The following is a 26,964-nucleotide window of genomic DNA, read 5'->3' on the forward strand; positions in this document are numbered from 1 at the left end:
TTCATCGCATGCCCCTAGTTCTAGTATTTTTGGAAAGCGTGAACAGACGCTTCACATCCACCTGTTCCACTCCACTCGTTATTTATATACCTCTATCATGTCTCCCCTCAGCCGTCTCTTCTCCAAGCTGAATAGCCCTAACCTCCTTAATCTTTCTTTATAGGGAAGTCGTCCCATCCCTGCTATCATTTTAGTCGCCCTTCGCTGCACCTTTCCAATTCTACTATATCTTTCTTGAGATGCGGCGACCAGATTGAACACAATACTCAAGGTGCGGTCGCACCATGGAGCGATACAACGGCATTATAACATCCTCACACCGTTTCCACACCTTTCCTAATATACCCAACATTCTATTCGCTTTCCTAGCCGCAGCAGCAGCACACTGAGCAGACGGTTTCAGTGTATTATCGACGACGACACCCAGATCCCTTTCTTGGTCCGTAACTCCTAACGTGGAACCTTGCATGATGTAGCTATAATTCGGGTTCTTTTTTTTCCACATGCATCACCTTGCACTTGCTCACATTAAACGTCATCTGCCATTTAGCCGCCCAGTCTCCCAGTCTCGTAAGGTCCTCTTGTAATTTTTCACAATCCTGTTGCGATTTAACAACTTTGAATAACTTTGTGTCATCAGCAAATTTAATTACCTTGCTAGTTACTCCTATCTCCAAATCATTTATAAATATATTAAAAGCAGCGGTCCTAGCACAGACCCCTGAGGAACCCTACTAACTACCCTTCTCCATTGTGAATACTGCCCATTTAACCCCACTCTGTTTCCTATCCTTCAACCAGTTTTAATCCACAATAGGACATTTCCTCCTATCCCATGACCCTCCAATTTCCTCTGTAGCCTTTCATGAGGTACCTTGTCAAACGCCTTTTGAAAATCCAGATACACAATATCAACCGGTTCCCCTTTGTCCACATGTTGTTTACTCCTTCAAAGAATTGAAGTAAATTAGTCAGGCAAGATTCATAGGATGGTGACCTAGTGGTTAGTGCAGTGGACTTTGAGCCTGGGGAACTGAGTTCGATTCCCACTGAAGCTCCTTGTCACTCTGGGCAAGTCACTTAACCCTCCATTGCCCCTGGTACAACTTAAGTACCTGAACATATGTAAACTGCTTTGAATATAGTTGCAAAAACCTCAGAAAGACGGTATATCAAGTCCCAATTCTCATTAGTTATAATTAGAAACTTAGTTTTATCTGTATTAAGTTTTAGTTTGAAATTAGAAGCCCACGATTCCATAAGTTTTATTCCTAGACTAATCATGTGCGTTATGTCGAGTAATTTCTTAGAGAATGGGATATAAATGGTGACATCAGCATATATGTATGTCAAAAGACCATGTTTTTCTAAAAGCTGACCAAGAGGTATCATCATAATGTTAAACAACATAGGGGAAAGAGAGGGACCCCACAGCCAGGAAACCAAGTGGAAGAAAGTACACCTGATTGTTTGACTTGATACGACCTAGATCTTAAGAAGCCAGAAAAACATATAGACATGGTTCAGTATATACTTGACATTTCCCAAAGAATGCAATTTTCCCATTCACCCTCTTGCTCCAGTTACAGCCTGAATTGGCTCCCACCTGGCCAAAGCAGATGAATATAGAACCCATCTTACACAATGTGTGACATATTCCATATTTTTCAAGAATTACAGCTTCCACTTTTGCTGCCAGACTTTTTTGTATGGCTGCATGTATCTGGCTTCTAGGAAGATGCTCATATGAGTTTAGCAGTGTTCCATGTTCTAAAGACTCCCTTTTTGGTCATAAAGTAAGAGACCTTACACATGTTTGACCTTAACTCGTGTTGACTGTACCCCCACTGTCTACATCAGCCTCTAGACAAAGAAGCATTACTCAATTTCTACTAGTGTAGATCAAGTTTTATTCTCTTTTGTTAAGCAATCAAAACAGGCTCACCATTAACGTAAGTAAACCTCACAGGCAGAAAGAGGGCAATTGAAGCAGGCCATGCCTTCACAACTAGAAGAGCCTTCTATTGCTTGACTACTACAATCACAGTTAAAGGTACTGAAATTGCTTTTTCTGGTTTTGGCTGAAGCTGAATCTGTGTCTGAAAATCACTGCTTGGTTTTGGCCAAATAGAAACTGAAACTGGCCCTGCCCCCAAACAGTAGCAGCCTCAGCTCCCTCTTCCTAGGTCATGGCAACCATTTTGGCAGTGGAGATGGCATGGGCAGGAGCAACTGGGGAAGAAGTCACACTGTTGCTGTAGACTAATACTATAGAGCCTATTCCAATTCAGGAAAGGAATTTGGGCATCTAAACCAGGTACATCCTGGTTCCTAAAAAGACGGGAGGGCTTTCTCCCATATTAGAGCTCAGAGACCTCATCGTATTCCTCTGTAAAGAAAAGTTCAAGATGAATACTCTTCCCTCCATCCTCCTTTACTTGGTAAGGTAAACTGTGCCTGCTGGATCACAAAGATGATTATATGCACAACCTGACTTCATTCCATTGCAAACAATACCTCCAGTTCTTTCTGCATACAGACCATTACCCGTACCCAGTCCTTCCCTTTAGCATCTCATCTGCCTCCCTGGCCAGCCCTTACATCTCCCTCTCAATTGCTCTCACTCTTTGGCTTCATGCGTCTCGGAGGGATGGCACTATTTTGTAGCCTTCTTTATTTGTGTCTCTGTAGCACCCATTTCTGCTGTGAAGAACCCCTCCCCTGTCAGACTCCTATTTCGGTTGCAGTGTTTGTTCCATAAATGATTTGTGCATCATTTGAAATCTTTGAATAGGATGAGGACTCTGAGCTCTAATATTTTATTTATTTACTACCCGTTAAGCCCGTTAAAACGGGCGAGATTTGTGTTTTGCTAAATGTAATAATTCTCACCTCCATCCATCCATCCATATCCAGCAAACCTCCTCTCTCCCCTGCCCGCCCCCCATGTCCAGCAACCCTGCTCTCTCCCCTGCCCTCCCCTCCATGTCCAGCAGCCCTCCTGTCTCCCCTGGCCTCACCCCGTCCACTGACCCTCCTCTCTCCCCTGCCCTCCCCCCATATCCAGCAAACCTCCTCTTTCCCTTGGCCTCCCCCCTGCTCTCTCCCTGCCCTCCCCCCATGTCCAGCAACCCTCCTCTCTGCTCTGCTCTCTCCCCATGTCCAGCAACCCTCCTCGCCGCCGCTCCCTCCTTCCTCCGTGCCGGGCCCCTGCACTGACATGAGAGCGCCTCTCACCTCTGTGTGAAAGCACTACAGGCAGCAGCAGATAGCTCTGCTGCTGCCTGCAGCGCTTCCACACGGAGGTGAGAGGCACTGTCATGTAAGTGGAGGGGGCCCGATACGGTGGGGGGGCGGGAGCGGCAACGACGTCGGGGATGCGGGGGGGTGGGGTGGGGGTTGGTGCGCTGGCGATGTTGCTTCATCTCCAGGCTCCAGTGGCAGCGTCCATTTCCTTCTCTGTTCCGCCCTCTGACGTCGTCATGTCTTGATGCGAGGGCAGGGCAGGACAGAGAGGGAAGTCTCTACTGCGCATTTGCGGGTGAGTCGGTCACTTGTCATTTATATGTTTGATTTCTTAGGATTTATTTACTGTCTTTTTCAAAGCATTCACTCAAGGCGGTGTACAGTAAGAATAAATCAAACATAAGCAATAGACAGTTACAGCAGTAAAAATATTCAAATAACAATACTACTACTAATAGCATTTATATAGCGCTACCAGACGCACGCAGCGCTGAACACTTGACATAGAGAGACAGTCCCTGCTCAAAGAGCTTACAATCTAGGTAAAACAGACAGACAAGACATTACAGGCAAGGGAATTACAGGGTAGAGAGGAACAGGGAGGAGGAGAGCAAATGAGTAGCACAATAACAAAGTATGGCATAGTCCTCCTGTCTTTTTAGGAATCAGGAAGTATCTGGTTTAGAGGCCCCCATTCCTTTCCTGAATTGGAACAGGCTCTAGTATATTGGGGGAGGGAGAGGGGGGAGAGTGCATCAAATTGGTCCATACAGGACCCTACAATTGCTAAGGCTGGCCTTGATTTCTAGTAGCAGTTTGTTTGGCTAGACGAATAATTCAACTTCAAGCCGTGGTCACCTATGAACTGTATACTTGGTTTAATCACAAGTAGTTCTAATTACGCATCCTTAGTTCTTACCAAAAGTGGTCACATCTTTCCATGTCAATGAGGAAATTGTGCTCCCTACATTTTATCCTAAATCTTATAACAATCCACACAAGAAGTCCCTTCACTCTGTGGATTGAAATAATTATTTTCCTTTACTATCTTAAGAGAACTGAATTAATCAGAAAATTTGTGTAGTTGTCTCCTTTGACCCCCAACAGACTTGCTATCCCAGTAGTCAAATTCTGGTAAATTGGCTAGAACTCTGCATTCAATTTTGTTATGAATAAACTGGTAACCTTCTAGCCAGGAAAATCTGCTTTGCTGAACAGCATATGTAAAGCAGCTCTTGGTTCTTGCTTCATGCCTTCATTTTACACTACTGCTTGCACCAGTACACAATCAGAGACAGTACATTCAGCTGAGATGTTCTGGTCAGTGTGTCTTTCTAACATGGGTTACTCTCACACCTTTCTATATAAATAAACTGTTCCTGGACAATGGACAAACTTTTATATCCAAACTAAGCAGCTGTGAACTTTGAAGTCACCCACTTGTGTGCCTTATGCAGTCCTCCATGTTGATGAAAAAAACATTGATAATTATTCAGGTAGAAGCATCTGCTACCAGATAACTAGTGCTCAGTGGGCCTAGTTGGCGATATTCAACAATATTATCTGGATAATGGCACTGAATGTCATGTCGGATCGCTTTGGCACTATTCAGATAGTGCTGGGGCGGTCCTGGGCCAGAGCTGAGGCAGAACCAGAAGCTATCTGGGTACTGGCGCTCAATGTTTGCAGTATCTGCATAACTAATGATAGCTGGCAAATACGTAGATATTCGACATCTGGCTATGGTCCAGCGCTGAATATCTGGGTATTTAAAAAAACAAACAAACAATAATGAAGAATGGTTAAAGTTTGATAGTTGGTGGGGGGAAGGGGTAAGTTGGGGTTGGGGAGATGAATTGGATGTTTGACAGATTTCATTCAAATGTTATGTACTTTAGTTGTGGGAAAAGTAGACATTGGGAGAGAGAAATCGACCAAAAATATACATACTATATTTTACTCCTGCTGCCTACACAAATATGTACAAAATTTTGCACGTACTTATTTTTAAGTAAAAACATTGTTTCTTTCTTTTTGAAAATTTGTGTGAAGTAAACATGTTAAATGACCCATGTATTTTGCAACTATATGGGCTGCTGAATATTTTCATGCTTTATAGGAATTCCTCCCTATATATTGGGCTTCTTTTTACTGAATTAATTTGGTTGTTATTTTCTTGTGCTTCTTTTCTTCCTTTAAAAAGCCTATTACAAAGTTCAGTCCCTTAGCATGGTCTTCATGTGTTCTGGCCTCTGCTAGCCAAATGAAATTCTCAAATTACCTCCTCCTAAACTGTTTCAATATCTGGCAAAAACCCCACAATATAAAAATTATTTTAAAATCCAAATGAAGTCTTAATAATAGCTTTAATAATATAAATTTACATTAAGATACAAACTACTGTTTGTATTTCAGATTTTCCTGATTTGAGAGCCATAGTGGGATTTTAATCTAACGATCTACCTGCAGGTGCACTGCTGGGCTCGGAGCTACAATTGGGATCCATTTCCATAAGAATGTAGTTATGCTCTTGGGAATTATAGAGAAATAATGGGGGAAAATGGGGGGGGGGGGGGGGGAGGAACCTCTGGGATGTATAGCCCAATATTGTAAATATTTTAGCAGCTCTTGTTTGTATAAGCATGAACAGAATTTCTTATAGTATTTTTTTCTGCAATCCTGTGTTTACAGTTGGAAATATATTCTCCAAAAAGCTGGAAGAAATATCTTTGCCTGCCCCTCGGTCTGCTGGAAGCATTAAAATACATTTCACGCCCCTGACCTTCCCTACAGCTCTCAGAGAATCTCTCATTATGGAAGAGGAGGAGGTAGGGTCAGCTGAAAAATGATCAACACTGGGCCACTTGGACCTGAGGGGTAACATAACACAGATGTAGGGCTTAGATTAGCAGAACCTTTCTTAGCCTGCAAGGAACTCTTCTGGGAACCAGGTCTTCAGTGGCGGAGGATAGTGTTCTCCAAGAGCTCAGTTTAGAAATAATCATAGTTTAAGCTGAATTAACTAGGATCAGAGAATAACAAAGGAATGTCCTAAGTCTGTGCTGTGATCCTTTCTCATTGCTCATGTTTTATGCTCGCAACTGCCACCTAGTATTTTGGAAATTGCACAAATTGGTGGTCAGTTGTAAGGAGGGGAGGTGGAGGGGATTGAGGACTTGCTGGCCACTTTTTCTCCTCCTCCTCCTCTATTTTTTGTGGTCTAAAAATGGTAAAGGTTTAGTTACTACATATCTAGTAGTTTGTTGATTTTGTTTATTTTGATTTCTTGCCATTTCCTAAATATCTCAGAGCAAGTTACAACTAAAAGCAGTTCAATACAAATACAATATTGAAATGGAATAAAATCCCTTGAAAAGTCACCCATAAAATGGAAAGTTAAAAACAAACAAAAAAAAAACAACAACCCACAGAGCCAGCGACTAACTACTGGCCTCTATTCTTACTGCTAAGAAGCTTGTTCCAAATAGCCATGCTTAATTTCCTGGGGGTAAACAGCCCAGAGATGGAGGCATAAAAGCTAAAAACTCTCATTCTGGAAATCAGTAGTCTAGCAGAGCATAGCGAGGGGCTATCTAACAATGGCTGAGATGATCTTGAGGTGCTTCAACATAATTGGCATTATTGTTAATTGTTCAGTGTTGTTTGACATTCAGAGTTCTGCCATTGTTGTTCATTATCTGTGATCAAATGCAACTCCTTCAAATAGGGGTAATATGATAATTTAGAAATATACAAACATGACAACAGATAAGGGCCAAATGGCCCATCCCAGTCTGTCCATCAACAGTAACCACTAACTCCTCCTTTTTCTAAGGGATCCCACGTACCTGTCCCATGCTTTTTTAAATTCTGACACAAGTCCCTGTCTCCATGACCTCCACCAGGAGGCCATTCCACACATCCACCACACTTCGTGAAAGAGTATTTTCTTAGATTCCTCCTAAGCCTATTCCTCCTAACTTAATCCTATGCCCTCTCATTCCAGAGTTTTCCTTTATTTGAAAAAGGCTCACCTATACATTTAATGCCACAGAGGTATTTAAACATTATCATATTTCTCCCGCCTTTCTTCCAGTTGAGGTTCATAAGCCTGTCCCTATAAATTTTAGATGGAGACCGCTTACCAATTCTGTAGCTGCCTTCTGGACTGACTCCATCCTGTTTATATCTTTCTGTGGGTGACCTGGGATATGTCACTTCATTGCTACAGTAAGGGCATTACCCCAGGTACAAAAACTTAAGATTGTGAGCCCTCTAGGGATAGAGAAAGTACCTGCATATAATGTGTACAGTGTTGTGTACATCTAGTGGCACTATGGAAGTGATTAGTAGTAATAGTAGTAGCTATCCTCTGTATCACAATAAATTAGGATTTTGCATTGATAACAAAGACTACGGGTCACTCAATGAAGTTACATGGTACTACTTTTAAAACAAATAGGAGGAAATATTTTTTCACTCAACAAATAGTTAAGCTCTGGAACTTGTTGCTGGAGGATGTGGTTACAGTGGTTAGCATATCTGGGTTTAAAAAAGTATGGACTTTTCCTCCAGGAGCTTGTCCAAACATCTGCTATTGAGATAGATATGGGGAAAGCCACTGCTTGCCCTGAGAACGGTAAAGTGGAATGTTGCTACTATTTGGGATTCAGCCAAGTAACTTGTGACCTGGATTGATCACTGTTGGAAACAGGATACTGGGCTGGATGGACCATTGGTCTGGCCCAGTATGGCCATTCTTATGTTCTTTTACAGTTGACCTCTCCTTTTTTCTCTAATTGTATAGCATTTCTGATTCTCAACTTTTCATTTTTTCCTGCTAATAAAGGTATAGTACAAGGCAGGTTCTTTAATAGCCAGGGGAGTATAGGCTCTTATAAATCATACTTGTATGTATAACTGCAGCAGGTCTTTTCTGTTTCCTGTAAGAAGAAGAGATAATTCTTTCCTGTCTTCTAGAATCAAAAGAAAATTTAAGGTCCAGTGAAGTAACTCCTGTTGGCAGTGTATTTTAGTTGCAGTGTTCTCTTTTTCACAGTGGCTACAAAAGCAAGCAGAAGCTAGGAGAACAATTGATGCTGATGATCTGGCATTGAAAGACCTAACAGAAGAGGAAAAAAATCCTGAATGGTTAAAAGATAAGGAAAGTAAGACTGAACATAAAACTCCATTTCAAACTATATATGTGCAGTATATGTCACAAGGTGCTCTTTAGCTTCCTGGTGTAGGAAAGTATAGAACTAAATCTACCCAGATTGTTCCAGTCTATTATATGTTGTTTTTAATTTCTCCCTACACTCCTTCCTGGGAACTCTGTTCACTGGGTAAATCTCTCTTATATGCACCCTTCTTCTCCACCGCTAACTCCAGACTCCGTTCCTTTTATCTTGCTGCACCATATGCCTGGAATAGACTTCCTGAGCCGGTACATCAAGCTCCATCTATGGCCGTCTTCAAATCTAGCTAAAAGCCCACCTTTTGATGCTGTATTTAACTCCTAACCCTTACTCACTTATTCAGTACTCATGTTTTATCATTCTCACCTTAGTAATTCTCTTATCCCTTATTTGTCCTGTTTGTCTGTCCTAATTGTAAGCTCTGTCAAGCAGGTACTGTCTCTTCATGTCTAGTGTACAGCGCTGTGTACGTCTAGTAGCGCTATAGAAATGATAAGTAGTAGTAGCAAAGTACTCAAATACTGTAGGTTCAGTCTCCTATCTGTAACACTCATGGCCTTTCCCTGCTTGGTTGTATGTGACTGGATTCTTCTAGTCACTGCATAAAAAAACCTGACCACATCTGAAGCTTGCATACTGCACCATCTGTCAGTAATTCTTGTGCTGGTCCAATAAGTATGTCGCAGCCTGCAAAGTTCCATGCACTTGGGCCACAATTAAAATACTTTAAAAAAGAGCTTTTTTCTTCTGCTCTTAATGGCCACAGAGACCCTTAGATGTCATCTTCCGACAGATGGAACAGCTAGAGATATTGTGTCCAGGTCCACGGCATGTCGATCACAGTTCAAAAGGTATTTATGGCCAACCTCATCCTGCCACGTTTCTTGAAGTGCTGGGAGTCTTCTGGGCATTAGTAGAAAAAATAACTGATGTGAAATCAGTTTGTATTTATGCTATTATGTGTTATAATTTTTTGTTTGTAATTTATTTCATTTCATTAGATTGATATTCCACCTAAATAATTTAGTATCAAGTCCATAAATTGAATTGGTGAGTCCAGGTCTCACTAGAATTCCACACTGTGTAATTGATGATTTCTTGTAACTTGTAATCACAAATCTCAAATCAAGAGGAGTGAAGTAATCCACATTAACTATTATCAAATGAACTCCACTCTATTAGTGCTGAAAAATTCTTAACGACAGTGAATTGTGATTCACACTGTTAAATAAAAAAAGGAGGAAAAAAAACCCTCAGAACTATGGCGCGTGTCAATCAATGTATGCACCTCCAGCTCTTAACCATCGGCTTTTCAAAAACCTTCCCCTTCTTCATTTATTATTATTTCAAAAATCTTGCACTTTTTATGTATAAATGTTCTTTTAAAATTTTTTTTACTTAACTTCAGAGTTAAACTGCTTCAGGGGGAATGACCTTAATATAAATTCACAGGTTCACATCCGACCATCACACTATTTGAAATAGTGAACCTGTGAACCTATGAAGTTATATTAAGGTCGTTTCCCCCGAAGCAGCTGGACAAGGCACTGCAAAACGGTGGCCAGCGTTGGGGTGACCAGTTTGACATTCAACAACTGAAATGAAGTAAAAAAAAATTAAAAAGAACATTTATACATAAGAAGTGCAAGATTTCTGAAATAATAATAAATGAAGAAGGGGAGGTTTTTTGAAAAGCCGATGATTGAGAGCTGGAGGTGCATAAATTGATTAACACCCAACATAGTATGAGACTTTTTTTCTTCCTCTTTTATTTAAGAGCATGAATCACAATTCACTGTCGTTAAGAATTTTTCAGCATTAATATAGTATAGTTCATTTGGTAATAGTTTAACTTGTGGTATCATGACTAACTAGGCCTCCAGGTTTCAGCAATCTTATTTTGAAAGCTTTATTACGGGGGGGGGGAGTTGTGCCCACTACAGAAGGAAGTAGTCCTAGTTATTTATTTATTTTATTTATTTAGATTTTCCTTACAGCTTTTTCAGTAGTAGCTCAAGGTGAGTTACATTCAGGTACTCTGGATATTTCTCTGTCCCAGGAGGGCTCACAGTCTTAAGTTTGTACCTGAGGCAATGGAGGGTTAAGTGACTTGCCCAAGATCACAAGGAGCAGCAGGAGGATTTGAACCAGACACCTCTGTTGCTTTTGTATGGCTAAATCTCCTTATATAGAAGGATGCCCCTTAGTATTATACCTAAAGACTACTGTAAGATTCATGGCAGACATTTTGTTGCTTGAAGTCAGGGTGAGAGTAAAAGGGGATCACTCCTGCCTCTATCACTGTACTTCCAGGGATCACCACCAGGTGAATCCCAGAGGTGGAAGGGGTCCTAGGGGGTCTGGAAGGGGTTGCATGGACACGTTATGGGGGTCTGGAAGGGGTTGCATGGACACGTTATGTGTGCGGCTTAGTAGTGGGGGGGGGGGGTTCTTGGGTACTGGATCGAGGGTTTGGGGGAAGAAATCAGGGCTGTCGGGAGTTCAGGGAATCAATGGTGAGTGGTGGAGTGGCCTAGTGGTTAGAGCACCGGTCTTGTAATCCAGAGGTGGCCAGTTCAAATCCCACTGCTGCTCCTTGTGATCTTGGGCAAGTCTATTCCGAAAGGATGGGCTCCATCTTAACCAGAGTGGGACCAGGCTGCTGGCATCGGCGTTTAAGAAGGAGATAGAGCAGCTTTTAAACTAGAAATGGGGGGAAGGCCGACAGTCGCTCAAAAGAGCATGGTTCGGGATAAGGTATCTTTCAAAGATATCACCATAACAGGGAAGATAGAGTATCCTGATAGTGAGGTTGCAAAAGAGATTGTAGTAGATCCGGTATCTTTAAATAACAATAAAAATCAGACAAAAGATTGCCAATTAATACTGTCAAGTACTAAGCATGATGTACTTAGGAACAACAAACATAGTTTGAAATGTCTATATGCGAATGCCAGGAGCCTAAGAAATAAGATGGGGGGAGTTGGAATATATTGCACTAAATGAAAAATTAGATATAATAGGCATCTCTGAGACCTGGTGGAAGGAGGATAACCAGTGGGACACTGTCATACCGGGGTACAAATTATATCGTAGTGATAGGGTGAATCGGATTGGTGGAGGGGTAGCATTGTATATTAACGAGAGCCTTGAATCAAATAGATTGAAAATTCTGCAGGAAACAAAACACTCCTTGGAATCACTGTGGATTGAAATTCCATGTGCAAAGGGGAAAAGGATAGTGATAGGAGTGTACTACCGTCCGCCTGGCCAGGACGAACAGACGGATGCGGAAATGTTAAAGGAAATCAGGGACGCAAACAAACTGGGCAACACAATAATAATGGGGGATTTCAATTACCCGCATATAGACTGGGTTAATGTAACATCTGTACACGCAAGGGACATAGGATTTCTTGATGAAATCAAGGACAGCTTCATGGAACAGCTAGTTCAGGAGCCGACAAGAGAAGGAAAAATACTAGACTTAGTCCTTAGTGGTGCTCATGATCTAGTGCAGGGGGTAACGATACGAGGGCCGCTTGATAACAGTGATCATAATATGATCGGTTTTGATATTGGCATTGAAGGAAGTGAAACTAGGAAATCAAGTACGCTAGCGTTTAACTATAGAAAAGGTGATTACGACAAAATGAGAAAAATGGTGAAAAAAAGACTGAAAGGAGCAGCTCGCAGAGTAAAAAACTTGCATCAGGCGTGGATGCTGTTTAAAAACACCATCCTGGAGGTTCAGGACAAATATATTCCACGTATTAGAAAAAAGGGAAAAAAGACTAAACGTCAGCCGGCGTGGCTAAACAGTAAGATAAAGGAAATCATTAGAGCCAAAAAACAATCCTTCAGAAAGTGGAGAAGAGAACCAACTGAAAGTAACAGGATAGATCATAAGGAATGCCAAGCCAAATGCAAAGCGGAGATAAGGAGGGCAAAAAAGGACTTTGAGAAGAAATTAGCGTTGGAAGCAAAAATACATAGTAAAAATTTTTTAGATACATTAAAAGCAGGAAACCGGCCAAAGAGTCGGTTGGGCCGCTGGACGAAAATGGTGTTAAAGGGGCGATCAAGGAGGACAAAGCCGTAGCGGAGAAATTAAATGAATTCTTTGCTTCGGTCTTCACCGAGGAGGATTTGGGGGGGACACGGTGCCGGAAAGAATATTTGAAGCGGGGGAGTCGGAGAAAACTAAACAAATTCTCTGTAACCTTGGAGGATGTAATGGGTCAGTTCAGCAAGCTGAAGAGTAGTAAATCACCGGGACCTGATGGTATTCATCCCAGAGTATTAATAGAACTAAAAAATGAACTTGCGGAGCTACTGTTAGAAATATGCAATCTGTCCCTAAAATCGAGTGTAGTACCGGAAGACTGGAGGGTAGCCAATGTTACTCCGATTTTTAAGAAGGGTTCCAGAGGAGATCCGGGAAATTATAGACCGGTGAGTCTGACGTCGGTGCCGGGCAAGATGGTGGAGGCTATTATTAAGAATAAAATTGCAGAGCATATACAAAAACATGGACTGATGAGACAAAGTCACACGGATTTAGTGAAGGGAAGTCTTGCCTCACCAATCTAATGCATTTTTTGAGGGGGTAAGCAAACATGTGGACAATGGGGAGCCGGTTGATATTGTATATCTGGATTTTCAGAAGGCGTTTGACAAAGTGCCGCACGAAAGACTCCTGAAGAAATTGCAGAGTCATGGAATCGGAGGTAGGGTATTATTATGGATTAAGAACTGGTTGAAAGATAGGAAGCAGAGAGTAGGATGCGTGGCCAGTATTCTCAGTGGAGGAGGGTAGTTAGTGGGGTCCCGCAGGGGTCTGTGCTGGGTCCGTTGCTTTTTAATGTATTTATAAATGACCTAGAGATGGGAATAACTAGTGAGGTAATTAAATTCGCCGATGACACAAAATTATTCAGGGTCGTCAAGTCGCAGGAGGAATGTGAACGATTACAGGAGGACCTTGTGAGACTGGGAGAATGGGCGTGCAAGTGGCAGATGAAGTTCAATGTTGACAAGTGCAAAGTGATGCATGTGGGTAAGAGGAACCCGAATTATAGCTACGTCTTGCAAGGTTCCGCGTTAGGAGTTACGGATCAAGAAAGGGATCTGGGTGTCGTCGTCGATGATACGCTGAAACCTTCTGCTCAGTGTGCTGCTGCGGCTAGGAAAGCGAATAGAATGTTGGGTGTTATTAGGAAGGGTATGGAGTCCAGGTGTGCGGATGTTATAATGCCGTTGTATCGCTCCATGGTGCGACCGCACCTGGAGTATTGTGTTCAGTACTGGTCTCCGTATCTCAAAAAAGATATAGTAGAATTGGAAAAGGTACAGCGAAGGGCGACGAAAATGATAGTGGGGATGGGACGACTTTCCTATGAAGAGAGGCTGAGAAGGCTAGGGCTTTTCAGCTTGGAGAAGAGACGGCTGAGGGGAGATATGATAGAAGTGTATAAAATAATGAGTGGAATGGATCGGGTGGATGTGAAGCGACTGTTCACGCTATCCAAAAATACTAGGACTAGAGGGCATGAGTTGAAGCTACAGTGTGGTAAATTTAAAACGAATCGGAGAAAATTTTTCTTCACCCAACGTGTAATTAGACTCTGGAATTCGTTGCCGGAGAACGTGGTACGGGCGGTTAGCTTGACGGAGTTTAAAAAGGGGTTAGATAGGTTCCTAAAGGACAAGTCCATAGACCGCTATTAAATGGACTTGGAAAAATTCCGCATTTTTAGGTATAACTTGTCTGGAATGTTTTTACGTTTGGGGAGCGTGCCAGGTGCCCTTGACCTGGATTGGCCACTGTCGGTGACAGGATGCTGGGCTAGATGGACCTTGGTCTTTCCCAGTATGGCACTACTTATGTACTTATGTACTTTAACCCTCCATTGCCTCAGGTACAAGCTTAGATTGTAAGCCCTCCTGGGACAGATAAATATCCAGTGTACCTGAATGTAACTACTACTACTACTATTAAACATTTCTATAGCGCTACTAGACTTACGCAGCGCTGTACAAATGAACATGAAAAGACAGTCCCTGGTCAGCAGAGCTCACAAGCTAAATTGGACAGACGAACAGACAGTGGTAGGGGTGATAAGTGAGGGTGTTGAGTAAGAGAATGTAACTCACCTTGAGCTACTACTGAAAAAGGCGTGAGCAAAATCTAAATAAATAAAACAAATAAATAACTAGGACTACTTCCTTTAGTAGTGGGCACAACTCCCCCCCCCCCCCCCCCTTAATAAAGCTTTCAAAATAAGATTGCTGAAACTTGGAGGCCTAGGTAGGAGACCTCTTCCCATCACTTCATGTGTAATTTAGTAGCACTCAGTTTTGCTTGGGGTGAAAATGTAAGTAAGCAGGATTTCTGTGTTCTCCACAAAATAGTTTTATGAAATTAATTTAAAAAATAGTTTTTATGAAATTAATTTTAAATTCCTTAGCGTCCCTCCGGACCGGACCGGACCAGGATTGGACTCTTGGGTTGTGCTCGCCTACCAGCAGGTGGAGACTGAGAAAAACTTGTGACTCTGGAGAGCCAATAAGAGCCCTGGTCATGTGACCCTAGCCTCAGTATTTTCTCAGTCTCCCAGCAGGTAGGAAGCGAGCCCATTAGTCTCTCTCTTTATCTTTCTCTTTTAGAGGTTAATAATAAGAACAACAATGCTACCTCTTCTTCTGTGCCTAGGAATTCTCTGTTAGACGCTGGTCAGGTAGGGATTTCTTTTCCTTTCTTTCTTTTACAGCCTCTGGGGGTGTTAAACTCGGGGTGTCCCCGGGTCCCTCCCCCCTTCCTCCCCATCTCCCATACGCAGCTGGGAAGGGCTACCCTTTGTTTAGAAAGATGTATGCCTCTGGGAGAGGCAGCCACTCTGGAAAGTCCCACATTTTTAACCAGCAAGCTCAATTGTTTAAAAAAAAAACCAAAAACAGACTGCTATTTTATTTCTCTTCAGCACTGTTCTTTTCTAGCTCGGCTGTATTGTTTGGCCATTTTTAATAGGCAGCCATTTGTTACTCTAAAGGAATTAAAAGAAAACGAAATTAAGACAAGAAGCTTTTTCCTTCTCCAGACTTTTGCTGGCAGTCAGCTCTTTCTTAGCTCAGCTTTAAAAAAAAAAAATAAAAAATATATATATATTTATATATTAATACTAGCGAATTATTCAGCGTCTGTGTCTTTAAAGGGGCGATTTTTTTCTTCACAATTATTTTCCTCCGTTTTCTTACGTATTAAAAAAAAAAAAAGGCGTGAATCGCTTAGGCGCGGGCACGCTCTCCGACGATCTGTTGACAAAGCTCATGTTGAGACGTGCTGTTTATCAGGGTCAGAGGAGAGGCTAAAGTTTTTGCTAGGTAAGGGGGGGGTACCTGTTTCTCTTCCTCTACCAGCGTCACCGATTTCCTGCTTCGTCGCCGTCATCTCTGCCTTCGTGTCCTCCATGTTTTTCTTCTTCGATCCTCGTTCTTTTTTACTTTTGGCGCGATAGGACGTCATTTTTGAATGCAGCGGGAGTTTCATTTCTGCGGAAGCGTTGCTTTTATTATGCTTTAGTTTCGAGACTGTAGAAGAACGGAGATATTGTTTCTGGGATAGTCTGGAGATTTGCAGCAGAGAGGTGTTTCCCTCGGGGTCTTTTTCTTCTAAAGACTTTCAGCTTCAGTTCCTATTGTTCTCTCTATGTAAGGTATTCGGTGCTGCGAGTGTCTGGTTCCGCTATTCATATGTTAAAAATAATATTTTGATTTTCCCTTATGCTTTTATTCTTAGGTGGCCCCTATAGGGGATGACTGTATGTTTTGGTTTACTACTACTTACGCAGCGCTGTACAAATGAACATGAAGAGACAGTCCCTCTAAATTGGACAGACGAAACAGACTGCATTTGGACAGTCTGTTTGCCTTTTGGCGGTGCGTAGCTAGTGCACGGGGAGGTTTTCCTTCTTAGTACGTTTGCTTTTTCTCATCTCAGGTATCCTAAATTTTTCCTTAGGCATGGTGGCAGTCAGGCATTCAGTTAGTTGCACTTTCAATAAAAAAAAAAAAAACAGCTGCAGTGTGGTGCAATTGTTTTTTCAGAGCTATTTCTGTAAGATGTGTCTGTGTGTGTGTATATATATATAATGTATAGTAGTACTGCCACACTGGAAAAGGGCCTAGAGTCCATCGAGTCCAGCTTCCTAGCTACGAAAGCGGTCAATCCAGGCCAAGGGTGTCTGGTAAGCTTCCTAAACGTTCAAACATTCTATAGAAAACAAATAATTTATACATTTTGTTCAATTCAGTTTCCCGCGAATTGGCGTCAAGCGCTCGGGGATATTTATTTATTTTTTGTTGCAGTTGTATCCCATGTTCCATTTCATCATGCATGATGAAAATATATAGGAGATTATACATTTAGTATTGCATAAGGACCTTGGGAATCATTAAGTGGCAAAGAAAGTATACTTTTAGTGTGGCATAGGATCTTGGATGTTTCTTCTGATATCATATGAGTTTCAAGGGTATATTGTGTAACTGCAGCAGCTGGCAGTTTATCTGGACCTTCACTCAAGTCTGCAATAAAAATAGCATTGACAGATTGTACACATTCTGGTTTTTTGTCCAGTATGCCCTTTCATAGCATCTACTATCTTTTTCTCTTGCTTACAGACCTTACGTTCTTGTCTCAAGCTTTCTTGGAGTCAGATACAGTCTCATGCTTTCTTACAGTCAGATACAGTCTTGTATTCTCCGCCTTCACCAGAAAGGCTATGGCACAAATTCACCACCTTTTTTCCATTTATAATATTTTTCCTTTCTTTTTTCTTTTCGTGCTCTGCTCTCTCACTCCAGAGCTTCTTTTCATTTGGAAGGGGATTTTGTTTTCACTTCCTGGGCATTTTTGCCATCACTACGTTGGGCCCAATGCAGGTTGTAATTACCACATTCATCTCTATTGGGTGTGGGTCCGTATATCTCACTATGGCAGGAGAAAAGACCATGATGCGAGGATGATGACAAGGTCCACATTACCAGTTTTATTGCCCTGCTGTTTCGCAGCGGCGCTCATGAAACAAGGGCTCCTTGTTTCATCCTTTCCTGGACGACCGGTTCATGACAGAACGTCTTATTGGCAGAGTTGTCATGTCACGCACAGGGGGGTGCATTTTTCTGCTGACTCTAGGTTGGGTGGTGAATGTTGCCAGGTTTATCATTTCTTCTCTCCTTTGATTTCTCATGTGATCTCATTAGATTTCATTACATATCTCTACTTTTCTCTCTTTGTTTAGTCAAGCTGGAGCAGAGTATTCTGTCTTCTCTACATGCATCCCACTTTCTGTTTCTAGCGCCCAAGAAGGAATTTTTCTTCATTATATTTCGAGTTTCAGTAGTCTCCTTTGGCAACTTTTTACTTCTTCAATGTCATGGACATGGGAATATTTGTCTAACTCTGGGAGAGTGTTTTTTCTTTCCCTACTGGATAGCGAGGTGGTGAGAGTCTGACGGACAATGCCTTAACAGTAGCTTAGGTCATTTGTCAAAGTACAATGAAGAATTTACTCTTCACATGGCATGTGGTTGGATTTAAAAAAACAAACAAACCGCATTGTGTGTATTTTTTCTCTTGGATTTCACTCTACTTTCAGGGGAAGAGACTCGCATCTTCTGGGCTTTATCAGCGGATAGTACCTTAATGGGATGTCCGTCTTCTACAACTTTTTGTTTTCGCTTTGACCTCACGTATGCTTCGCTTAGTCTCTTGCTGCAAAGACAACGGCAGGAGTACATGTCCTCTGGCAGCAGGGATCTTACGGTCGTCTTCTTCTCTATCTTTTTCCTCGATATTTTCTCTTGGGTTATGACTTTGTTTACATCTCTCTGATATTCTCTCACCTCTCATATATTCTCTCCTATCGGGTTATTTTTCTCGGATGGAATCCCTCAGTTGCCTATGTAGTCTTTAGAGTGCAGCACAGTATGTCTCGAGAATATAGACAGTGGACAATTTTTCTACATAGGTACATGTGTATTACCACACTCGGAAAAGGTCAAATGTCCCATCGAGCCCAAAGGGCACCTGCCTAGATTCCTAAACGGACAATCTTTCTATGCATGTTATTCCTAGAACTGTGTAGTGGTTTATGGAATTCAATATGATAAGAGGTATTAATGAGGGTATTAACAAGTGTCTACATTTCATTTCATTTATTCACGTTTCCTCTAATTGGTGTTTGCGGCAAGAATTTCAGGTGATCTGCTTGCAGAGGCAGCAGCTACAGATGATTGTTCTATCTCATTTCAATTGCGCTCTGAGATATGTTTTCTCCATATTCTGAAACTGCAGCGGCTGGCACTTTATTTGCACCTTTAGTCAGCCTGGCGGCAGGGATTTAGATGCTTTCTTCTCCTGCATAGCATTTTCGGCTATGATAATTTATTTAATTGTACTCTTGTTTTCACCTTTTTAGTTTCAGGTGATCAGGTACTTTCTTCCAATCTGCTGTTAGGTCGGCTAGGATATCTGTAGGAGTGGTAGTTCAGTATTCCTGTTGCCGTTTTTCTCAGCTGAGGTGGATTCTTGGCAGATTTTTGTTTCGAGGCGGCTCTGCCTTTAGCTTTGCAATCTTTCTTTCAGCAGTTTTTCTCTTTCTAGAGTCTCCCTGTCCTTCGCGCTGCACAGCTAGTGCGGTAGGTAGGGGACAATAGTCATCGTCGCTTGGACTTGTAGGTTTTTTTTTTTTGTTTTGTAGTCATCCTATTTGGTTTGGTGGCGGCTCTTGGATCTTCAAGCTTTTGGCTTTGTATTCATCCTAGTCTGTTTTCAGGTACTCTTCCGCGTTCTCAATGTCAGTCCCTCCCGTAAGATTACTGCTTTGGTACTTCCCAAGAGTCCAATCCTGGTCCGGTCCGGAGGGACGCTAAGGAAGGAGAAATTAGACCTTACCTGCTAATTTGCTTTCCTTTAGTCCCTCCGGACCGGACCAGGCCCCTCCCATGTTTTGTCATTTTTCAGCGGAATAGTAGAATAAATTGATAATTAAAAAAATTAAAAAAAACAACATAACAAGCTTGTATATGTAGCATTTTCAGTGACCCATGCCACATCTCTAGTTGGAGTTGCGGGTGGGTTCCGTTGCTGCTATATATGTGTACGTATGTATGTATGTATCTATAAACTTTAGGGGACCTTACCGCTTCTCTGGTGGGAGTTGCTGGTGACCTATACTTCAAGTGAGCCATACCACTTCTCTGCTGAGTTGCTGGTGAGCTATTATACAAGTGGGCCATACCACTTCTCTGCTGAGAGTTGCTGGTGACCTGTACTTCAAGTGAGCCAAGTGAGTCATACCTCTTCTCTGGTGGGAGCTGTGGGTGAAGTATGATACAAGTGGCCTATACCACTTCGCTGGGGACAGTTGCTGGTGACCTATACTACAAGTGGGCTATACCTCTTCTCTAGTGCTGGTGAGCTAGAATATGAGTGAGCCATACCACTTCTCTGGTGAGAGTGCTGGTGAGCTATAATACAAGTGAGCCATACCACTTCTCTGGTGAGAGTTGATGGTGAGCTATATTACAAGTGAGCCATACCACTTCTCTGGTGAGAGTTGTTGGTGAGCTCTAATACAAAAGGGGCCATACCGCTTTGCTGGTGAGCTCTAGTACTCGGCTTTGTCGAGGAATTTGTGGCTGCTAGGATTCCATACGGCACAGAAGGTTTCTCTTTCTTTTCTGCCTTGGTTAGTCAAATACTGAGGCTAGGGTCACATGACCAGGGCTCTTATGGCTCTCCAGAGTCACAAGTTTTTCTACAGTCTCCACCTGCTTGTCGGCGAGCACAACCCGAGTCCAATCCTGGTCCGGTCCGGAGGGGACTAAAGGAAAGCAAATTAGAGGTAAGGACTAATTTCTCCATATGCAATTACAGTTTGCTATAACTTTTAAAAGGATTTATTTCATAGAAATACAAAAAACTACAAATATATTGGATTACTGCATTTGTTAGCAAGACTTTTTTTTTAATTAAAAAAGATTCTTAACCGACTTTAACTACACAAAAGGTATAAACATCACAAATCCCATTCTAGAAAAATCATTAGTGATGACATTCTGGTACATAGCTGTAAAGGATCCAAAAGGGAATGAATGAACATAAGTAGAGACCTACCGTTTTGGAAGTGATAAATCATTATCAAATTGGTTTGATCAGTCCCACATAGTTTGTTTTTATTAAAGTTTTTTGTTTGCAAGCCAATTGTTTTTAGAGGGTAAATTTATAACCGGATGCCTAGTTTAAGAGGGCGAGTAGGTGCCTATTTAGGTGCTGTTTTTATAAAGAGGTAGAAGTGCTTATATGCAGGTATGGTGTAAATGTTCATGCCTAGATTAGCATATTTTGTATAATCTACACGTGTGTTTGTGTATCTGCCCATGCTCCGCCCAAACTATTCCCACCCCCGTTCATGAAATGATTTATTTTATAAGAGGTCATTTAGGAGTGGAGGAGTGGCCTAGTGGTTAGGGTGGTGGACTTTGGTCCTGGGGAACTGAGGAACTGAGTTCGATTCCCGGCACAGGTAGTTCCTTGTGACTTTGGGCAAGTCACTTAACCCTCCATTGCCTGCCGCATTGAGCCTGCCATGAGTGGGAAAGCACGGGGTACAAATGTAACAAAAATAAAAAAAAAATTCTATATATGGCGTCAAAAAATTAACACTAAGCGCTGTTCTATAAATGGCGCTCCGAGTTGGGCGCCATCTATAGAATAGCACCAAGCACTGGGATTCACGCCTTTCTTTAGTTAAATTTTATTTTATTGAACACAGAATAGAAAGCATGGAATAACAGTTACCAAACCACCAAAGAGTCTCTCATCTACAGACCAGCAAGTGCCACACAAAAAGCAAAAAATGGGTCACAAAAAAATGTTTAAAATGGTTTTGTAAAAATTAGCATATTGCTAGCCATGCCTACCTAGCAAGGCGCCTTGGATCTTTATAGCCTCACATGTCTGGGACCAATGCCCTCAAACTACTAACTCTCTACAACACTTACCCCTCAAACCCTAATAATAATAATAATTATAGGTATGTGTACCAGAATCAAAGATAGTCACAGCATCAAAACATCAATAAGCATTAGAACTTTAATCTATTCAAGATAATGCTCCTAATCTTCAGATTAAGAGAGAGCCAAAAAAGCACGTACGCTTGCTAGTGAGATTTGCCTCCCACATCATAAAAGTATGTAATTGATTCCACCTTTGCCAATAAGAGGGGCTCTTGGGTGATACCCATTGTTGAGGTATGTATTTTTTACCTACCAAAGCGCCCTTACATATAAGGTTATTTATGACCCTTGCCCTATGTCCCTAAATCCCCAAACCAAAACTTTAAAAGAAACTTTAATCTGGAACTGAAGAGATGGTTTTAAATAATCAATTATCTCCCCCCCCCCCCCCCCCCCCAAGAAAAAAAAAACCCCTCAGATTTAGGACAAACCCAGAAGGCATGAAACAATGTACCCTCAGCTGTCCCACATTTTACACAAACTGGTGAATTTACTATTTTGGCTCTAAATACTCATAATTGTGAAAATAAGCCCCGTGAATTATCCGAAATTGGCATTCTCGATTGCATTATGGGCCAATAAGAGAATCCCTTTAACTAAATATAGAAAACTAGTAAAAAAGCCCCGTTTCTGACAGAAATGAAACGGGCGCTAGCAAGGTTTTCCTTGGAGTGTGTATGTTTGAGAGTGTGTGTGTGAGATTGGCTGTGTGAGAGAGAGTGAATGTGCGAGTGTGTGTGTGTGACAGAGAGAGAGTGAGACTGGGTGCGAGTATGTCCGTGTGAGGGAGAGTGTGTGTGTGAGAATCCGAGTGTGTGCCAGGGGCCCCTCCCTCCTTCCTCCCAATTCCAGGGTCCCCCCTGCATTCCTCCTTCTGTCCCTCCAAGTTGACAGGGTCATCCCCCTCCCTCCCTCTGAGTTCCAAGGTCATCCCCCCCTCCGAGTTCCAGGGTCATTCCCCCCTCCCTCAGAGTTCCAGGGTCCCCCCCACCCTCTCTCAGAGTTTGAGGGTCCCCACCCTCCCAGTTCCAGGGTCACCTTCCCTCCCTCCCTCCCAGTTCCAGGGTCCCCCTACCAATCAAGGGTCCCTCCCCCTCCCTCCCAGTTCAAACAGTCCTGTCCCCTCCCTTCCTCCCTCCCTCCGAGGTGGTTGGGTGGGGGGGGGGGGTGCTACTGGCTGTCAACCTAAGGAGAGACTGCTTCTGGCGTCCAGCAGCTAAGTCTGTTGTGACCCACAGGCAGCTGGAGCTCCCTCATACTCTGACACACATTGACAGGCAACGGCGGGGGCTGACGCAGCCACGGGCTGTTACCTGGATAAAGTTTGTATTGTTGACAAATGATCTGACAATACAGAGTTTAAAATTCTGTTTCTACCAGTAGAATATTTTTTTTAAAGCTGTTTAGTGATATTTAATTTAGATTTCATGATATTCATATGTTACAGATGGGTAGCTTTCAAATAAATTAAAAGGGTGTGCAGTAAGAAACCAAAAACAAAAACCTTTTGTGCTTTACCTTTTAAGGCGCAGTTTATCCAGTAGAACACAGCTTTAGACGTGTTTCAGATGGAAGAAGAAAAAAAACGACAATGTGGATCAGCAGCTCCTAGGTGTGCTTGGTTTTTGAGTGTATGGGAATGACAGCTGTGTTGGGAGTGGAAACAGAGATTAACCAATGGGCTTCCTTGCTTACAGTGTAGTTGATTGGGTCACTTTCACTTGTGTGTAGCAGGGCCGTATCTGCATGGGTCAGGGGCCTGGGCCCCCGCCAGAGTTGCCTGGACCCCCCTACGCCATCAACCCTCCCCCCGCTGCCGTTGCTTACTTTTGCTGGCGGGGGACCCAACCCCCGCCAGCCGAGGTCCGCTTCCACCTGCCGCTGCCCTTAAAAACTACTTCTCAGCCGGCGGGGGACCCCAAACCCCCGCCAGCCGCCCCGAGGTGTTTAAAATTCATCTTCGGCCTCCGTGGCCATGCTGCTGTTGATAGGAGCTGTTGAATCCACTTCGGAGTCTGACGTCGTTGTACGTTGTACGTGCTGCTGAGTCAGACTCCGAAGTGGATTCAACAGCTCCCTATCAACAGCAGCACGGCCACGGAGGCCGAAGATGAATTTTAAACACCTCGGGGCGGCTGGCGGGGGGTTTGGGGTCCCCTGCCGGCTGAAGAAGTTAGTTTTTTTTTAAGGCAGCGGCAGTGGAGCGGACCTCGGCTGGCGGGGGGTTGGGGCCCCCCGCCAGCAAAGGTAAGCAACAGCAGTGGGGGAGGGTTGGCGGCGGGAGGGGGGTGGAGAGAGTCATTGGTGGCAGTGGGGGGCTCTGACAATGGCGGGGGGGGGGTGTCGGTGGCGGGGCGGGCGGCGAGGGGAGCTAAAATGTGCCCCCTCCCTCTGGCTCTGGCCCCCCCCTACCGCCGGAGTCCAGATACGCCCCTGGTGTGTAGTAATCGTCCTGCTGCATGGCCAGAGTTGGAGAGGAGAGGGTGCGGCGGAACGGTGAGCGAGCGGCTGCAGGAGGGTGAGTGAGGGGGACTGTGGGCAGGGGGACGGGGTGCAGCGGCGATTTTGTTTGGTTTTGAGTGTATGGGAATGACGGCAGCGTTGTGGAGTGGAAACAGAGATTAACCAATGGGCTTCCTTGATTCGTTGAGTGTCAGTGCTCCGCCCTCGACATCACGTTTGACGCAAGGGCGGGGCAGACACTCATGGGCAAACCGGATATCTATGCCATTTTAAGTTTCCGGCTTGAGGCTTTATTAGAACGTTGGAGGTGCGTTTTATATAGAGAGATTAAGTAGTTTCAAAGGACGGTCAACTTCCTGAGCCCAAGCCCGCTGCAAAGAACCATAATTCTTCAAAATATCCAGAGTCTGAAAAGACTTATGAAATCCAAATATTGGGATCCACTGAAAAAAAATTCCTGCAATTGGACACCAATCAGAATCTGTAGATGAGTTAAACCAAGAGATTGTATATAGTGTGTAAATTGATAGTAAGCAAATTGGGACTCCTACAAACAAGACTGGTGAGTATAGAGATGAATTGTGGTGATCATACTTCAAAATGCAGGGCCTCATTCTATTTGCATATTGCAATGAAATCTGATCAAGCCAGTACTTAATTACCCTTAATTTACCTGGTATTTTCCACTCTGATTTTTATTTTAGCAAGTTGTTTGAAGCAGGAAACTATCTTGCAGCTGTGAATGCTTACAATCTGGCAATCCGATTAAATAGAACCTTCCAGCATTATACCTGAATCGTACAGCCTGCCACCCTCAAACTCAGGAACCTGCACAAGGCCATTGAGGACTCTTTAAGGTACAATTTTGGGGGTAGCTTTATATTAGGATGCCTGTATCTGAGTTCTATATAGGTACCTAGGCTTAATCTATGTGCCTTCGTAAAATAGGCACCCAAGACCAGCCCCCAAAGTGCACAAATTGACAAGTTCTCCAATGTAATAAATAGAAATAACACAAAAACATAGAAAAGAAAATAAGATTATAGCTTTTTTATTGGACTAAACTTAATCATTTTTATTAGCTTTTGAAGGTAACCCTTCTTTTCAGATCAGAAATAAGTAAATGTTGATAACATCAGTATACATAGTGAAACACAAAGCATTCCAATGACAGTCTCTCAGGAAGAGGGTGGGGCGGCTTAGGTGAGAAACAGTGAGAGCTGTGTGGATGAGAGATGGTGGGGGGAGGGGGAGATGGATTGTAGATGAGAGGGTAACAAAGCAGTAGAATTGTATGATTTTAATGAGCTAGGAAACCCAGATCTTTGATAAATCCTGTCTGGTGGGTGTCATAATAATAATCTGGATTTCAACCCCTTATAAACCACAAAATTCTATTGCTTTGTTACCCTCTTATCTGCAATCCATCTCTTCCCCCCTCCCCTCCGTCTCTTCATCCACCCTGCTCTCCCTGTTTCTCACCTAACCCCTCCACCCTCTTCCTGTGAGACTGTCATTGGAGTGCTTTTGTGTTTCACTTATATATACTGATATTTATCAACATTTTATCAACATTTGCTTATTTCTGATCTGAAGAAGAAGGGTTACCTTCAAAAGCTAATCAAAAAAATGTATTAAGTTAGTGCAATAAAAAGGTATCATCTTAGTTTCTTTGCTTGTTTTTGTTTTATTTCTATTTATTACCTTTTAAAAGTGGACTAACACGGCTACCACATCACTTAAGTTTTCTGAAAAAGGGGTATATGTTTGCACATACTCTGTGCTTGTTCTTCTTGTATTCTATTAAATACGTACATACATTGCCAACTCCACCTTAGCTCTGTCCCAACTACAACTCTGGAACACCCAACCTACAGATACATAAAAATATGTTTGTTTATAATTAGTTGTAATTGAATACATCACCTTTTGTTTCACACAACAGTAAAAAATGAAAAGCATGAAAGGAATCCTATCATCAGATAAGAAAAACACGAGATATAAACAGAATATAATAGCAGATGACGACCTTGTATGCCTTAATGAACAAGAAGGTCTTAAGGGCAGCTTTAAGTTTAACAAATGAAGGTTCAAGCTGTAATTGAATGGGCAGTGTGTTCCATAATAAAGGTCTTAGAAAGAAAACACACTGTCCCTAGTGGATTCGAGGGCATGCAGAGCTGGGGAGGACAAATAGATAAGCCAGTGATGGGCAACCTTTTGAGCTTGGTGTTGTCAAAATTCGCACAAAAAACCAACCATAACTCGGGGTGGTGTGTCACTTCGAGAAAAAAAACATAATTTCGCGATATTTATAGTTTAAATAACAAAAATGTATAATTGTAATATATAACTGTATTTAAAACTGTATTTAATAAACCCAAAAACTAATTATTTAACTTACCTGCTGCTATTTCTAATGGCGGGAAACGGCACCCATTGATTTATTCTCCCTTTTTGTTTTCCCTCTCTCATAACGAATTGCTACAAACAAGTAGTGAAAGCAATGAAAAGTGATTTCTTAGCTGGACGGTATTTTAGGAACTTCCCAAACAAGTGTGGAGCAGGAGCAGCAGTCAGTGTCCAAGCACAGCTGAGCTAAGGCTGCAACAGGATGGCAGAGAGAAAGAAAGCGGGCGCTGACCCGACTTTATTTGTCTGAAGAGAGCAGCAGCTGCCTGGGTTACTCGCAACTCAGCACTCAGGTTCGACATTTAATCACAATTGCCTCGAGCCCTCAGGCAGTTTTTTCACCTGGCTGAGCTACAACTGCAGTGAGCTGTGATTGGTTGTAGGGAGCCTGTTCTGGCGCCTAAAAGGGCACTCCTAATTGGATGATTTCTGACGAAGAGGACTGGTTACCAAAGCTGCGAGGTGGGGGCGGTAGCAGGGGGGTTTCCGACTCGGAGGGGGGTTCTGAAGCTGCGATAGACCACCAACGCCCCTGTCGCCCCTGCCTAAGACCGGGCCCTGACAG

The 26,964-nt window shown here is 42.8% G+C and overlaps 1 protein-coding gene across 1 annotated transcript in view; it reads left to right on the forward strand.

Moving 5' to 3' along the window:
* DNAAF4 (dynein axonemal assembly factor 4) overlaps positions 1–26,964 on the forward strand; it is a 63,020-nt gene that overhangs the window by 25,820 nt on the left and 10,236 nt on the right. Inside the window, 6 exon segments of the mRNA XM_030190412.1 lie at positions 5,938–6,074; positions 8,306–8,414; positions 12,989–12,993; positions 24,696–24,759; positions 24,762–24,799; positions 24,801–24,838. Coding sequence (XP_030046272.1) covers positions 5,938–6,074; positions 8,306–8,414; positions 12,989–12,993; positions 24,696–24,759; positions 24,762–24,799; positions 24,801–24,838 — 391 coding nt within the window.

This window comes from Microcaecilia unicolor, chromosome 1 (assembly GCF_901765095.1).
Source record: "Microcaecilia unicolor chromosome 1, aMicUni1.1, whole genome shotgun sequence".
NCBI lineage: Eukaryota > Metazoa > Chordata > Amphibia > Gymnophiona > Siphonopidae > Microcaecilia > Microcaecilia unicolor.